At 37.7% G+C, this 17,432-nt stretch overlaps 1 protein-coding gene across 2 annotated transcripts; it reads right to left on the minus strand.

Annotated features, from left to right (window-relative positions):
• Nucleotides 1-206: 206 nt before the first annotated feature.
• Nucleotides 207-3,248, minus strand: LOC124408745 (dnaJ homolog subfamily C member 11). 2 transcript variants are annotated; one of them, XM_046885901.1, is made up of 8 exons: nucleotides 3,058-3,248; nucleotides 2,360-2,489; nucleotides 1,991-2,234; nucleotides 1,605-1,915; nucleotides 1,293-1,500; nucleotides 614-1,175; nucleotides 356-485; nucleotides 207-254 (listed from the first exon to the last, which is right to left on the minus strand). In XM_046885901.1, the coding sequence occupies exons 1-8, from the start codon at nucleotides 3,127-3,129 to the stop codon at nucleotides 232-234; spliced, it is 1,680 nt and encodes a 559-aa protein (XP_046741857.1). In that variant the 5' UTR covers nucleotides 3,130-3,248; the 3' UTR covers nucleotides 207-231. The 2 variants fall into 2 exon arrangements, with proteins under 2 accessions (XP_046741857.1, XP_046741855.1); XM_046885899.1 differs by having other exon boundaries at nucleotides 1,605-1,918.
• Between the last annotated feature and the right edge of the window lie 14,184 nt (nucleotides 3,249-17,432).

Here is a 17,432-nt window from a genome sequence, read left to right on the forward strand (position 1 = left end):
AATTTATCTTCCAGGCTTGTAAACGTCAGATAAAAGATCTTCGAATTGAATAAAAGAACGCTGAATTATAATACAAAGCGTTACTAATGAATAATTACTAAATATTCTTCAATGACGCTACTCTGCTTCTCACAAATTGAACTGCCAGTATCAACTAAATGTCAAGAAACTAAGGCGCATTACCAACCAGCTTTACAGTCACTTTCTGACTCTGTGTTGGAGTCTTTTGCGTCATGTGGTGTTCACTCTGTGTGCTGTAAAAAAAAAAATTGTTAGTTTTTTGAGTGGCAATACTTATGTATGTAGGACAAAGAAGAGAAAAACTTTCATATTAACATAATTTATTTTAACTCACATTGTTTGGGTATTCTGAGAGGCTCAGCATCTTTTATAATACACTCATGTGTTTGAGCGTGGAATAAGTATTGCAACAAGAGCTGTTTGTCCTCTCCGACACAAGGATCGTAAAATCCTGGTAGCTGACTCTGTAGCAATGATATTTTTTGTTAGCTTGCTTATGAGCCTTATATTCCAATTTCAGGCTTAATTTTTATCACAGTTTGTTCTTTTCTCATGGAAATTTGTCGGGCAAATAAGTAAACTGAAATGTTACCTTGGACGCGTTGTGTAGTACAAGTTTAGAGTCTTTGACCAAGCATTGAAGAGGAATAGTAACATCTATGACTTCGTCTCTGGGCCCATTGTCTTCATCCCTTGAAGCACGTTCTTGCGGGTAGACAAATCTTCCATAAAGTGCTTTAGTAATAACAAGCCCCCTTTTGGCTTCCTCCTCTGATCTAATTCTACTGAAAGTTGCCTTCATGAGATCTATAGCTGATTTGGCTTCGCGTTGCTTTTCGAGCATTCTAGTCTTATTTAATTCCTTCTGCTTCTCTTTGTCTCGTTCTTTTTGTTCTCGTACAACAGGATCTATAATTAGCTTTTTAATCACAGTCCAAGTTATCAATGGGACGACAGTTGCGTAAAAAACCGGGGCAGGTACAACTTCCTCGCACAAATGTATGGGAAATGAATATGTTTGCGACGCTCGACTCAGCTTTATTTTTAATATCACTCCAGTTGGTACACCAACGGAGACAGCTGCCGACAGAGAGCTGTGCTTGGACACTTTTTTTTCAGCACCATACTCAAAGAAAGCCCCAAAGGTACCAGCTCTGTAAAATTATCAATATTTTACTGATCGTATCATTACATCATTACATCATTATCAAAAAAAAGGATCACACGTAATGAATATAGTGTATCAATAAACGATGGGAATAGACATTTACTTAACACATCCACGTAGTTTGAGCTGTCTTTCTTCCATTTTATAAGCATAACTAAGGCTGATGTAAGAGTGGACCATCCCAAATTGCATCGTTAATGATGTATGAGACGTAGAGGTGTTCCTCACAATTACAGTACTCATCGAGCTTTGTGTTCCAGCTCTATATGTGAGATATCCAACTGCATGCTTATCCAATTGCATTGCCAAGGCTGTGAGTAAACAAAAATTCTCATACAATAAACTCATTCTTATGCGGAATTATCGAAAATACCATGGGTGAAATAGAAGAGGTATCGCTAGTTGATTGACTCACTTCCTACAAGACCAGGCCTTATCCTATCAGCCGTGAACTCAAGAATAGTCGCGCCATTGCAGAACAGCCTTTTTGTTAACGTTCTGAACCCCTTCAGAGATAACATTGGTCCATTACCCGCACCAACATCCAACTCAAGCCAACCCTTTGACAAAAATCGTCTTGCGGAAACATTCACGGACCCAGTACCTGTCCCATTGTGTGTACCCAACTGGCCCGACATAGTCATCGTATCTCTAAGGGTGAGAGGAGCCTCGATAGACTGACTGAACGACATCCCACTGACCTCAATTGTTGGAAACACTCGGTCACTGCTGTTGAAAATGGAATGATATTAAGTGAAATGAATGATGACATGTAAAGAGAATATTCAAGTAAGTACAAACATGTCGTCGTATTCATCGTCATATCTGTTAAATATATCCGTAGCATTGATGTTGACTGTGACATTTCCTTTTGGGTTTGTCCGTTCTTGAAGCCTCCTCTCCTCTCTTTCTCGTGCCAAACGCTCATACTCTTCTCTTATTTCTTGGGGCGTTTTTGCCCTTTGGACTATTTCCCAACCTTCAGTTTCCAGGCCACGGGTACCAAGGGAATCGTAAATTGCTCTTTGATGCGCATCACTCAGGACTATTTTAAAAATGTAAAATATTTTCAAATATCAATTTTATATTCATTATACATAGTTAGAATTTTATCCACTGCTTCTCTTGAATTGTTTGTGATTTATGAATATCATAAAATGCAACACTGACCTTCGTACGCTTTTTTCGTACGAGTAAATAGGGTTTCCGCTTCTTTTTTGAGGACTGGGTCGATGTGCTTGTCGGGATGATAAAGCCTGCTCTGTCTGCGATATGCATTATTGATCTCCTCGGCAGTTGCCTGAAAACATGGCACGATATGTCTGAGAAAATGAAAAAAGGCATTCCTTGTTCAAGAACGATTATAATCAGGTGTCAAGATCTGCTCATTAACGAATTAACCCTCAGCGGTTACCTGAGGTCGATACGACCCTAGAAATTAACGTATTTCTTATGGGACGAAAAAAAACACTGTCCACGAAAGGTTAAAATTTAAGTGACTATTTTTGTTATACACCAAATTCTGTAGAAACAATGCAAAACATTTATCCCATAGAGAAAATCTTAAGCTTTAAGATATTTCTTTTTCAATATCCTTATGGTTTTTTCTCGTAGGTGCTTGGAATGCCTGAATTGTTTGAATAAAAAAACGGTCAAACGATTAAAAGTTTCAAAGAACATTCCTAATTACATATTAACACCAAAAGATATCAGGGCTGCTTTTATTGCAATTTGAAATGTTAATTCCAGTCAAAAATCAAAGAACTACCCGGGTTGATGCAATAAATCTAAAAATCACGTGGGGGTGCGATCAGAGATTGATTCGCCTCCAGCGAGAACTTGGGATACGTAAAATGATCAATACTTACATTTCTTGGTACGTTGAGAAAAGTGTAAAAGTCTTCTTCGATCACATTATCTTGATCACCGTCGTCATCCATTCCGAACTTTTCAAAATTACAATTAACTTAAGTATTCCCTTCGACACTATAGGAATATTTTCTCTCTTCAGGTCTTCTGCTGAGTTTCGTAGGTTACGAAATCGGAAATATTCGGAGACCGGGCCTGCCGGGTACACCGAGTTTCACGATTTCTGCACAGGTGGCGCTACTGAATAACTCCAATGCTGACAGACTTGAAGATAAAACAGGTTCCGACAATTTTTCTCGAATGAATGCATCTGATCATCATTTCGATGGCCCCTAATAAAATTCACTTAACTTTAGTGAGGCCGATTAAAAACTACCTAACTCCGGCGTGACGATTATAATTCAAGTAACTCTACGGACCCCGATGATAAAACAGTTGACTTTTGTGTACCCTTTCTCAAGTTGGGTGAGTTCCATGGCCCCTAAGCTATCGATTTGATGAATCGCGGCAAAACGATAAAAAAAAATTTATTTGGCATTTGCGTTTTCGATTTATGCGGAATCTGTCCTGCAACGACAGTTACTCGTCAGTTACCGATGACTGCATTCATTCGGTAACTGCAGCTTTACAGAGCTTAAGTAGTCTCATTAATGGATTTGTGCGAAGAGCCAGTTAGTATGCATTCTGGAATACCGACATCATCAACTACCATACCGACAGTAATGATTTACTGCACCAATCTCGGCTGACATCTTCATAGTCCAAAACTTGGGAATTACCAAAGTTAGCGTTTCTCGTTTAGCCCTCAATGCCGCTGAATTGACGATACTAAAAAAAAATTGGCAATGGCGGTGCTTGAAATCCTAAGAAAACCGTGATTTCAATATTGATACAATCTATAGTTTATTATATATTGGAATCAATATCTTCAAAGATACTCATCACGAAGTCTATATCCGATACGTATTTCTAGACTTCCCTGAGATTTTTAGTTTGCCGGACTGTCCATGTCAGAAACGACACTAGATATAATAATTATTTTAGAAACTCTCCTCTATTAGATCTGCACAACTGAAACAAGAAAAAAAGTTTGCCACCTAAAAGCTGGGAAGACACTTCAGGGGGAGAGTAAAATGTACGCGTCTGATCAGAGTTCACGCACACGGAAAAAGGATCGTTTTGATTTCAAAATGTTACAGCAATCCCGCAGTCCAGCAGCTCTCCTTTCGTTTCCGAGTCCTGAGTTCTTTCTTTGTCCTTTTTCACTTCGTACGTTTCTTCTCTACTTCACTCCGTCTTCATCTTCCTCTTGGTTCTGTGCCCTTTATTATGTTTTATCGTTATTTTACGGCTGTTCATTTGTCTTTACAGTATTAAGACGCGATTATACAAGAGGATAAATTCACTGGAGTGTTCAGTGCAGCGAAAGGTTTTAAATGCAGATCCTTCCGAATTATTTTACGACCATCGAACCGTCACATGATTTGGGAATCCATTCTACTAGATACTAGGAACCCCGAAATGTAAAATTTTTTATAGAAGTCTTCGTTTGGTTGAGCGCTATGAGCCAAGACAAACTACCAAAACAATTCAAGACTGTGTTGTCAAGTCCAAAGAATAAATTTGTAACTCTGAAAACGTTTCTTATACCTATAGAGCATTATACTGTACACGCATTATACATTATATTATTTTTCTTGTAACATACACGTTTTATACTCTATTCTTAATCCCGTCTCCGTTGAACTCCCGAGTCGCAGCATGCCGCAGTTAAAACCGAAAACTTAATACGGCACGACCGCCTTAGCTAAAAACGCTCGTAAATTAAGGCGTGCGCCGCTGTTTAGGTCGCCACGTTTATGAAACCCACACCAGAATATCGAGCATACGAGTAGCGAACAATGCTTCTGCTCTTGGTTCGCCTCGAATGACCACCCATCGAACAATATTACCTTGCACGTCAACTTTCAAACTCATGCAGTATAGCTCTTAGTCTTGGATCTACACCAAATGTGCAGTATTCTAAAGGGTATCAAATCCATTATACCCGACGACGTATAATTTATATCAAATTTCGAAAGAAACGTGCGGAAGTATTATGCGATTTCGTCAATTTTTTAATGAGTACCTAACCGAGAATAATTTGATGCTTTGATTTCAATCAATATACCGACGTTTCTGTGAAAATAATGCGCGTTAAAATGTAAGTCAAAACAAATTCCGAGATGGGGCTGCGAGCATTTACAAAATTGCGGTAGAATTGATGGAACAAATTATGTACGGGTGAAAATATATTTGAACACCGCTGAATGATTTATCAAGTTGGGATACATGTAGTATGTTATGAAATTTGCGGTTGTATGTTTGAACGATATGCCAAGCTAATGCATTGCAATAATAACACTTTAGGCGAGTTTTTAAACAGCGTATTAAACACTGGCAAATTTTTGTCAGCGTTTATTTATCGTCTTTCGTTTCGTGGTTATTATAGCTGACCAGCAAATGGTTCAGTCTGGAGGAATGAATAACGCTCGGGCGTAATTAATTTTTAAGGATACCTAATATATCAGAAGGTGTGGAAATCCAATCATTTCCATCACTTTCCAAAATTCATCGTAAAACAATCAAGTCGAAAGTAGCGTGGATTCCTTGCGAAATTGTTTTCAATTCCATCTTATACATACCCTATGGAATATCTTTTTAAAAGAGGAGATACACGTGTGTCAATCGTCAGTGAATGTATAATATTCTTGTAACGAAAAATAGAGATAAAAAAGGCAGGCAATAAGGGGTGAAGAAGTATATAGGTAAGTAATAAGAAGTGGGCAAGAAAGATGAGAGGTTCGTATTGAAGCTGCCGTAGGTAGGTAAAACACAATAGTGCGAGCATGAACCGAGAGTGCAGAAGCGTATAAACAATAAAGCTAAATATAAGGTGGAGAGAAACAATTGAACAATCGAGTGGCCATGTTGGAAAACACGGTCATTGTGCGAGACTAACAATGCGCCTCGTTGTTGGCAACATTGCCGAGCAGGGTAACTGCAGCATTTGGTCAACAATCTGCGAGCTCTCAAGTTATCCGACTGTGTTGAAAAATATCCGGCTGGGCCGCTGACTTGCTGCCTCTCGCCATATTGTACCAGCGCATAATATTTACGTATATCAAATGACGAATCGAAATTTCCCTACCTATACATGCATATACCTACTACGTTTACTTTAAACAATTAATAAAAGACAATTTATATTGTATAAAAAAAATCGTAGTTATTTGATGCCTCCCCCCCCCCCCCCCCCTCTCCGATCCGCTGTTCCAAAAAAAGTGAGGTTAGAGATTCGTAATCTGCAAGATTTGTATACTGTACATTAAAAAAATGAATAAAAACAATTTCCCAATAAGCTTCTGCGAAAGAGAAGAAATTTTAAGAGAATTCCGGAGAGATATAACTGCGATATATATTTCCGTTGATTTCGGAAAAACTGTCTTATACCGGCAGAATACGCCAGGGTTCAATTCGAGAAAGTTTACTACAATGACGTTGTCAGAAGAAAGAAATCGGACTCTAGTAGGTATAGTAAACACGGTGTGGGATGTCGGTGTCTTATGTCAACCATCTGTAGCTTCGTTTCGTAGTTCGATCATCAAGCTACTTACAATCCGCGATGCCGAATCAACAAGCTCGCCTCCCGCGACACGGTACCGGATAACATATTTTGAAAACATTTCCAAGAATACGTGGTATAAGATGATATCGATTGTATACCTTCCTTCTCTCGACGCTTGTCGATCTGCACTCTTATTATTTTTTCTTTCACGGGGAATGTGTGTAACGATTGTACTCCGCAGGTATAGAAGTAATTAGATCCTCAGCTGATCGCCGCTTTTTGCAGTCCGGATTTTTAAACCAATGACAAATTTTGGCCTTTCGAGCTGCGTGACTTCCGCTCATTGCTATCTCAATACCAACAAACACTACCTCATGGATAAAAGTTTAGACGATGTATGAATAACCGAATTATCGGAATAGTGCTCATTGCGCATGTTAAATATTGTTTTTGAATACCGAAAATTATCTGAAAAAAAAAGAACAATTAGCCATCGGATCGTTTACGCAGCTGATTAATGATCGAGGAATCGGCTAATAATTTAGAGGAATTTATAGATTTCGGTCCGATTCGTAATTTTTCGAATCGCAGAATATTAATGACTTCCTCACGGTCAATTATCTTCCCATTTCCGAATCAGAACCCATTAAACCCACTTGATTTCTGAAAGCAATGCACGTCAGTAATTAGACGTTTTATGTATCTTTTCTACACAAATTCTATAAACACTCGTTGGCAAGGCGGCTCATCGAGATGTTTTAGGGACAGATTTTACCCTCTCGGACAGAAACATGCGTCGAAATTAAATTGATCCAAAACGGTGGTGCAATAAAGTTTCGTAGATCGGAGTTAGGGGGCACCTGATCGGCGTGTTTCGTTAGTAATGCTGTTGAAAAACAACCTTCAACTCGTAGAATGAATTTTCTGGATCTTATTTGACGAATTTGGGTCTCACGGAACTCGTAAAGCACAATCATCAGAACATCACAGGATCTACTGCAAAAAATTTCTCTGTTTTCTGTCAGCGTAATGTACCTTCAAAATGCGTTACATATATATAAATGACTTTTTCTCAAAAGAATACGTTGACGATGACAAAAAAATACTGGAACTTTAGAGTGTTGATGAATTTTTTCCGCCCCACCCCCTAAATCGACTTAAAATAATTTATAAACAATTATTTGACGTTGATTTGGGGGGTAGGTAGAGCAGAAAAAGGTCGTCAACTCCCTAACCAAGGACCACCCTAGAGGTAAATGCACAAAAAATTTACAGATGAACCCAGGCAAACTTGATCGGGAAAAGTTGGACGCCGAGCGTCGCGGGGGCGTCGCGTCGTTTTGCTGTAGCGGGCAGGCAGGCGTCGCTTCGAATCCGTCGTCGAGGGCGCCGGAGGTGCGTCCAATCCTGGTTACCGACGCAAGTTTGCTGCCGCCCCATCATGGCGGCTGTTTCCGTTCCCCACTTTCTCCACCGGAGCCGCCGCCCCCCTGGTTTACGCTCTCGATTGTAATTCCGCAACCCCCGTAGCTCCGAATCTCTTATTTCACTTACCCTGGTGATTGTTGATAATTTGCATAATTTATAGGAAACTTTTTCACCCTTATACGAAAAACCGGAAGGGTTTAAAGGCTCCTTTCAAGTTCGTGCAGGAATTTGGAGGAAAGATCGAATTCTGTCGAAATAAAATGCAATACTTTACGTGGTTCAATCGCATCGGCTTAACGTCATTCCTCCTTATATTGCAAATCAAACAACACGAGCTGCTCTGGTTTTTGTTGCGCAATATATTATACTCCATAGGCATGGGTGTAGGTATGTAATAAAGTAATTGCAGGAGTATAATACGTAAAAGTCTGAAGCGGATCGGATCGTTCTTGACCTGAATAATTTTCTGCAAAATTCTGAGTACAACGCCGCGTAGGTATATTTGCCAAAGAAAACACTCGTTGCACAAGCGCAGCTTGAATTCCCGGGAATTTTATGCGCCAACTGCCGTGTAAGCGCTGCGTCCGTAAGCAATATTACATATATTATAATATATTTAGTATATATATATACATACAAAAAATATAACCCGCTTGCGGCTTACATATCATTGTATCAAACGCAACTTAATTACATCATATAAGTATGTATAGAATATAAGGTATGTACGCGGTAAAAAATTATTGTCAATTTAATGTACAAAAAGAAGTTGTCAATTTACGATGTATATCAGGTTGAAAATTTACAAATTCGGTACAACGACGTAAACATTTACAATGACAATTTTTGATTTTACGAAAATTTATAGAAAAAAAAACAAACAAGTAATTTCAATTTATTCAAATGTGTACTAAATTTATTTGGTTTGTAAATTGAATAAACGGTAAATGTATTGTGAATTCCTTGTTACGTATCCGAATAAAACTTGAAATACAATGTATAATGAAGTTCCATGCAAAAGTTTTTAATATAGTGTAGGACGTATATATACATATATACGGCAGACACGTGGATTCCTCAGTGTTAAATAATATATATATATATGTATATGTATGTACAGGTTTCTATGTAACGATTTCTGACGTAACGCGAAAGCAGCTAGTCGTTATAATATTGCAGGCGTTGACTTTTATCTACATACATGATATACTTCTGCAATACATTATTACTATACGTACAACAATTTATTATATTACCTAATTATATATCGGTCACCGTGGCTTGTTCGAGCTAATTGTTCCACTGATCTAGATTTCATTCGTTTTCTTCACTTTCATTCATCGCGTAGCTAATTTAAGTTTTGATGCACAATTTTGAACTGCGAAGGATTACGTAGGTCTGTATAATTTTGTATTGCATCCCGATCATGCTTCGGGATTTTTTGCAATGCAAAAATAGCGATTATCTTTTCAAATAAAATTCGCTTCCTCTTTTAGCACCTAATTTAAAGATTTTCAAGGAAATAACCTCCGTATATATAATATTTACCTGAATACTCATATTATACGTACATACATAGTATGTGCAAGAAAATTTCCTCACCGATTCGCATGAAATTTTCTGTTTGTATATTAACCTGTTCAAACATATAATATCCTCTGCATTTCCGATTGCAAAATATTCCGATCACCTGAATTTCAAAAAGATTAATACTTCCTGAAAGTCCATTCAGCGACTATATTTCTCTACTTTTTAGGTAAATATGAAGCATAAGATTAGGATTTTACGAATGTACCTATGTAGCTAGGTTTATCAGGTCAATTAAAATACCTACTTATCATATGTATTTAAAGCTTTTTTCTGAATTTTTTATATTATATATTTATATATATATATTTTAAGAGTATCCGATTATACATTTTCCGTATTAGTACGTCAATAACAATTTTTTTTTTCTCAAGAAGATTCATTATACCCAAAACGTCGAGAAATCCTCAGATATTTATATTTCGCACATCAGTCCAACATAATTGGCCCAATAAATGTTTGACAAGTTCCGTTTTTTTTTTCTCCCATATATACCTAATTTCTCTGCAAAGTAGCAGACCATTTAAGATTACATTATTATAAACAAATTATACACGAATATTGACAAATCATTTAACGCGTTGCAAAAATAGATCTGTAAGTACAACATGATTAAATTAAATTAAATTATAGAAAATATTATTTATATTCTATTAAATCTTAAATATTATAATCCACGAAAAAAACGAATTTCGAAATCTAAGTTGAAAATCCATAACGAATCTGCCCAAACCCTACACTTTTGCACGAAAATTTCTGTTACCTATATAATTCGTCGAAATTATTATCGAAATTAACCGAATTATTTTCACCGGAGAAACGAGAGGCCAAAGCTGCACGCGTCGGCTTCTCCTCTCGGTGGGGACGAGATGTCGAAGAATGAAGCTCCGCCCCCGAAGGCATCCTCTCCTCCACCTCGTAAATTCCCCCACGCTGTTCCACCGGGTCTCGATGCTTGCGGCTGCCGAGACGTCGACTCGCAATCTTCGCCGAGTTAGAATTGACGTCGGTTGTTTGCGTCGCTCCGAGCTTTTTCTCGCACTCTCGAGTTGTTGGCCGCGTTTTTTGAATCCGCGCGCCGCCGTCGCTGCAGCGAAGACTTCCGGTTCACACCTGCGGTAATCTTCGTACGATAATGGAATTCCAACGCCTCGTAGTGTAGACAAAGTTTTTATGCACTTAAATATTGTGCTCGTAGTTGGTGCGCAACAGTGCGCTTTGTTGTTATTATTATTGTTATAATTCGTGCTGGGAGGGGGAGAAAAGTTTTGGGAAGAGGGATTTTTCGAGTGGATTTTTAGTGCCTCGCGGGACAAGAATTATCCTCTTCTATTCTCCAAGTTAATCACGGCTGAAAAAAGGATCGAGGATTTTCTGGCTATGACTCGCCGGATATTTTATACCGAGGTAATAAATTCATGATCTATAGTGACTCAAATTTTACCGCCCTTGATTATACCGATCGCCGATCGAGAGCCATGCGAGGCTAAAGATCGAGACGTGCGTGCGTGATCTGATTTCTCGCGCGCCATGCGACGGCCGCAAATCGTACGATCGATCATTCGTCGTATTCGCCATTATAGCTCATGCAACAAGCGAATCGAACGGATTAATTAAACGCATCAAATATATGCGAAATGCTTTAACGAATGTGGCAAAAGTCGATTTTTTTTTTCAACAATCTAACTTAGATCTATACATGAAAATCGCGCGAAGCGACCGTCGATCAGCGTCGATCCGCTATGCAGGCAGGATTCGGAATTATCATACTTTGCAATTTAATTGTAATACGACACGATTCTTCGTCCCAAATTTGATCAGTTTTTGCTTTCCTCCAATCTGTACGATTTTCTTTTCGTAGAAAAATTTTTGATCCTTCTGAAGTGAGACACTCCATCTGCAACGTGTATAATACGCAATCGGTTTGTTATAATTGTGAACTTTATAAATCGGCAAAATTTTACAGATGACGGTATTACTATCATTAGTATTGTAATTATACAAAAATTTGCTCAGCTTCAAATTATTTTTCACTATACAAACTACAGAACTGTTCTCGTTCCACGACCGAGTGCAGGTGATGAGATCGTGAAAATTGCAAATGCCGTTTTTGTTCAACCGCAATTTTCTGGCCGCCTCGCCGGCACGAAGAAGCGTGAAAACAACAGCGATTTCGTACATGCAAATTAAAATTATGACGTTATAACAATAATAAATTTTTCACGAGTCCCCGTATGCATATTTATACTTATTATAGGTTCACATGCATTCGCATTGCTTTGTTCGAGATTCTGCAAAGCTCCGCAAAGTTCGCCATCGTATACCTACAATTTCAATAAAAATAAAAATTCAATTTGTAACGGGAATATTTTGACGTTTTATAGTCTTACGCAGATTTCAATCGTGTATAATTAATTATGATGTCTGGCAAGAGCTTAGAATTTATAATATTTGAATCAACACAGTTGCATAGAGTGACGTTTAATTTACATCGCATACAATATATTCCCTGCTTCTAAAATTGGTCAACTCGATTTACGTTGATTTTCACAAGTCTGATCAACTTTAGAATTACGATCGTTGAAAAATGAAAAGATTTCAATTTCTTTCGAAGAAAGCATATCGCGCGTATAATTAAATCCATATTGCGTACGCTGCAGTTCTGTACGTCGGATTTAATTGGTGCGGCATAGTGGAGCCGTCGCATCGATTGGATTTCTCGATTCATTCGTCACGGCAAATGCGAGAAAAGTTATTTATTACTGTCGGTGTATATGTATCGAAGGAGTGATCGGTATTAAAATCTTGGCTCTTATCGGATGAATTTATATTTATTTGTATTTTATTTATTTATTTCTGCCAGATAGTACGATTGTTGAACATAAAGAAATATTTAATTTTAACACCTGTTCATAGGACCAGCATGTGAAAGAAATCTACATCACATTTAGTAACTAGATTATTATAGACAGTTAAAATAGGAATAGAAGGTTGAAAAAACATTAGATGCCTCTACTATTCAATAAAATAATAAGATTAGACACTCTCTCCCGGTAAAACTCAACCTATAATATCATAAACTCTAAAAAAATCGTATAATGTGAAAACTTTCGAAACCGGGATCTGATTTTCGATCGCCTTTTTTCCGCTTCCGCCTCCGTCGTTTGTAGAAATTTATTAGAGGTGCGGGGTCGCGTTAGTTTTGGCATCTCTGCCATGCCTCGACCTATCGTCGTAAAGTTTATGACGCGTCTAGGCTGCGTACGACACGTGAGTTAGAAAGCATTTAGGCTTTCAATGAGACCGAGTATCGTGGTTAGATGCACGAATATCCATTAGGTATAAAGTTGGAAAAAAAATGTCCCAGGAGGTCAACTAAAATTTTTGGGTCGATTTAACCATTTTTTAACGTATTAATTACTAAGTCTAAAACCTGAAAATTACATATTAAACGTTGATATGGCAATTTGGATGTTAAAATCACAAGAATTTCTGTCATATTTACTAACAGAAATGTAACAAATCACACAAATATAAATATCTGCTGGGATATGCTACATGACATGTATAATTATTGTTTAGAAATAAAAGTTATTTTTTTTTTGCATCAATTAAGCTATGCGCATAATGTATGTATACTTGGGGTCATTGATTCTGAGACGGCTAATTTCTTGGACAAGTCCGTTAGGTTGGCAATGCAGATTCAGCCCGTAGCGCCACAGCCGACCGGCCGCGAAACAGGTTCAATGTTTTTTAAACATAACCTAACCCATGACCGTCGAATTTTGTATTTTTCAGTCACATTATCTTTGTAAATATATAATATAACCTATGATTGTCCAATTTTGAATTTTTGTGTCAGATTATCTTTGTAAATATATAATATAACCTATGATTGTCCAATTTTGAATTTTTGTGTCAGATTATCTTTGTAAATATATGAGATAACCTATGAACGCGAAATTCGGTATTTTTGGGTTAGATTCGACGGTCAGGGGTTAGGTTATGTTTACAATGATTTGCTGTTAATCGGCAATGACGCTGGGACTAATTCTCGCATTGCAACGTTGCCTAACCTAAAAAAATTGGTGTCGGTTCAAAGAAAAAAGAAATGTTTGCTTTCCTGCTAGTATAAAAATTGTCGATTAAGCAGGAATCTAAAGAAAATCTGAAGATCTTTGACGAAATCTCAAGACTGATAGCGAAATTAAAAAATAATCGTCTCTGAAACCAAAACAACAGCGTAAATATCAACCTATTGTGAGGTTCCTAAGAAGATATGCACAAATTACATAGCGTCTGAAATTTTCAAACGCACTTATTTGACCAGTTGGTGGTCCCAAATATTGAAAATACAAAGATATTGTATAAGTAAAGGTTTTGAATATCTTTATAGTAACAATTCGGATTGTAGGATATAAATCTATCTGTCTTACCTCGTCCGGTAATTATCATTATACATAAATCAGAAATCTGAAAAATTGTTTTGGCGCCATTTAGAGAAATATCCGTCTGATAGGTTGGTAAATATACTCCATTACCAACGTAACCGACTTGTCCAGAAATTAGCTGTCTCAGAATCACTGACCCGAGGTGTACATACATACATACATACATACATCTGTAACACGTATATATATACAACGCTGATAATGTCACAGAACTCGAGGAGGATAATGACTCCTCTGCATGACGAATGCTCGTAAGTATGTATAATCAAAACCTAGATGGTTATATGCATATAATAATTAAAGTTTTACTGGCGGGCGGTTCGTCAATGAATTGGCTTGTATAAATTGTTCCAATATCGAAGTATAGGCACAAGAATTCGTCCGCCCTCATATCCCTCGAGGACGATATACGTATTATTATATATTATACTCAACCCGAGAGGATTGATATTATAGTCAAATAATTTGTTTAAAGAAACTTTGGTTAAAATCGGACTTGAATTCTTGTGTCGAATAGAGAATTCCCTTTGCAGCGAATCATTATTATTTCATTCAGAATAAGACTAACATACAATTCTGTCGTGATTCTGTACAATACCTGCACCAAGATACTTTTTTTTTTTTACTAACTTTGATAGAGTTAAATATTCGATTTCTTAAGATTTTCCTGTTATTGATCGTGATCAACAACAACAGCATGAATATCGAATTAACTATCATAGGAAAAAAATTTCGTTTCAGAGATTTTGTTAAGCGAGCAGTTTTCTCAACAACATAAACGATCGTGGAGTGAAATGCGGGTCGAATCCACTATATTTTAGATTATTCACAATTTAAAATCAGTTTAATTACACTGTTAATTCTAGTATAATTTCACAGTGGCGCCTACGCAGGTTTGGGAAAATTGTCGTAGGCTAAGAATATACGGTGATAAAATGTCGAAGTAGTTACGATCGATTATCGACTCTCGACATTTGCAACAAGCATAATAAAAATTTGTCGAAAATTATGCTGCATGAAAAGCTCGTCGAGGTTAGCCCCGCCTTGATTCAGATCGAACAACGAGTTTTGGATATAATCAGGGCTAGTTGCGGAGAAATTTACGAGTCCGACGGCCCGGTGCGGGACCAAAAAGCGTCGCGACGGTGCAACAGGCCGGCGGAAGTGTCGACGTCTCCCTCGGGAGCAGCAGCTCGCTTCCCCTTTCCTCCCCTTCGAGCGTCTAAGTGCTCAGCTGTTGGATACTTGTCATTGGGATTGCAGCGGCGGCGCTTTTTGGACGTGCAGCAGCGACAGAAACCCGGGAGCCCCGAGCCGTGTGTCACTGTCATTTAAAACACATTAAACCCACGTTTCGATACACGCGCTGTCTGAATTGCCGCCCTTCAACCCCCGCCGCAACGGCTTGAAGCTTCGCAGTCTCGCCTTACCTTCGTCCCTGCCTTCCTCCCCCTCCTCTTTTCCCTCTAACTCCCAGGGAACGGAATCCTCCCGTTGGACTGCACAAGGAATCCCCGGGGAATCCCGTGTTCTTCTCCCAATGGCTTAGACATATTATAACCATACTTTTTTACCTATAATACCGCAAGGACTGTAATTTGTTCGACACAGCCGTAACTGCCTTCGGAAATCGCATTTCGACTCCATCATCGGTTTCTGTATATATATATCATGTAAAGAAATATGACGAGGCTTATATTCACCTCACCATATTTCTTCTCCATTCCCAAATTTAAAATTTCGCCGCTCAACAATGAACGTTCCTGGCCTCTTCACGGTCAATAGCACATGCGAGTAAACATGAGCGAATATAGACGAGAGAATGCCGAGAGCATGTGATAAGCCAGTACATAAGCTGTTATCAGTGGAATCGCAAACGGCAGAACGAGAGGAATATAAGCTGTAAATGTCGTTTCTCCATTTACAGGTAATATTATTTAATAGAATATAAGTACATAATGTAAAAAAGTAATGTAATGTAGTGGTGTACGAACCGATAAACTTCATTTACAGAGAAACTCATCGCAGCTTCGATAATATTCAAAAAGGAACATTATATATATGTATATATTTTTTTTTTGAACACGCATCAAAATTTTGGTGAGAATCTGAAATGGAATATCTCATCGTCAGCAAAATACGAGCTCTTAATATCGATTCATAGACGTGTTTATTTTATTATTTCCATTTTCCATTTAAAGAACACGCAAAAAAAAAAAAAAATAATGGAAATTTTTTTAATTTTATGCTCTCGCAAAACGGCTTATAAACTATTTAAATACAGATTCTCGTAGCAAATTTCACGTTCTATGAAAAAGTATTAAGGAAAATGACTCAATGTTTGTAGGCTCTGTTTTCTAACTGCACGCATTTCAAATTTTCCGCCTTTTCACATGCGCTGTAAGTAGATTTGGAGACTTCGTTTCGTTTCATGGTTTTCACTGAAGCCTGTACTGTTCTTTCCAACTTTCAATATTTATAATATCTATTAAATGGTATCAATTCTGTGAATTTTTCCTCCAAACTTGACATATAAGCTATGACAGATGTCTTATTTTTTCTCATCTTTTAACCGGAAACAAGGAATCTGAAAAAATTTGTCACTGTACGAATCGTGTTCGAAGAACTTCGCGTCATGCCATTTTTTCAAACCTCATTATGAAATCGGTATAATCGCGGCTGAAACACGTCGTTATATTTATTCGTAATATAAAATTATGATGTTTGTTGTACACAGGCGCAAAGCTTACCGAAGCATCGCCTTACAAATTTGAATAACACGTGTAATAAAGATAGTAAAAATATTACTGCCCCGTGGAGATTGTGCTTGGAACTTTTCAAGCGTCTCGTTCACCCTAATGTTACACCCAGAGAGTTGAGCTGTAAAAAACTTTACGAGAATATATAAACGTAGCAGGAATTACAGCTCGTGTAGTATAAAATCATGAGACATGAGTTAAGTTATGCGTGAAATATGGTAATTTGATATTACACATATTGAAACATGTCCTCATGACGTCAGAGCCTGGTTGGCGACGCCATTTTATCACCACATAACCTAAGTTTTTAATTTTAATCCAGGCAACCGTTATAATTCTTGGTGGGCTTTCAAATTACGTTTGTCACATAAATTAATTAAACATAATCAATAATATACCTGTTCCACTATCCATACGCGAAAAAACACGATCAACGATCAGCCGTCAGCCTGGTTGCATTAGTTTTATTTTTTTCCACCAGATGACGCATTGCAAAGTGACAATCTCAATACCGAAAACACGATATTGGTTTGATAAAAAAT

Source organism: Diprion similis, chromosome 8, assembly GCF_021155765.1.
Source record: "Diprion similis isolate iyDipSimi1 chromosome 8, iyDipSimi1.1, whole genome shotgun sequence".
Lineage (NCBI taxonomy): Eukaryota > Metazoa > Arthropoda > Insecta > Hymenoptera > Diprionidae > Diprion > Diprion similis.

Bases quoted from the DNA above. Each gene is read 5' to 3' on its own strand.
- LOC124408745 (XM_046885899.1), bottom strand. From the start codon at position 3,129: ATGGATGACGACGGTGATCAAGATAATGTGATCGAAGAAGACTTTTAC. The intron at 486-613 runs GTAACATTTCAG...TCATTGCTACAG, and splicing joins TACTACACAACGCGTCCAAG to AGTCAGCTACCAGGATTTTA. The intron at 255-355 runs GTGAGTTAAAAT...TTTTTTTTACAG, and splicing joins TCTCAGAATACCCAAACAAT to CACACAGAGTGAACACCACA.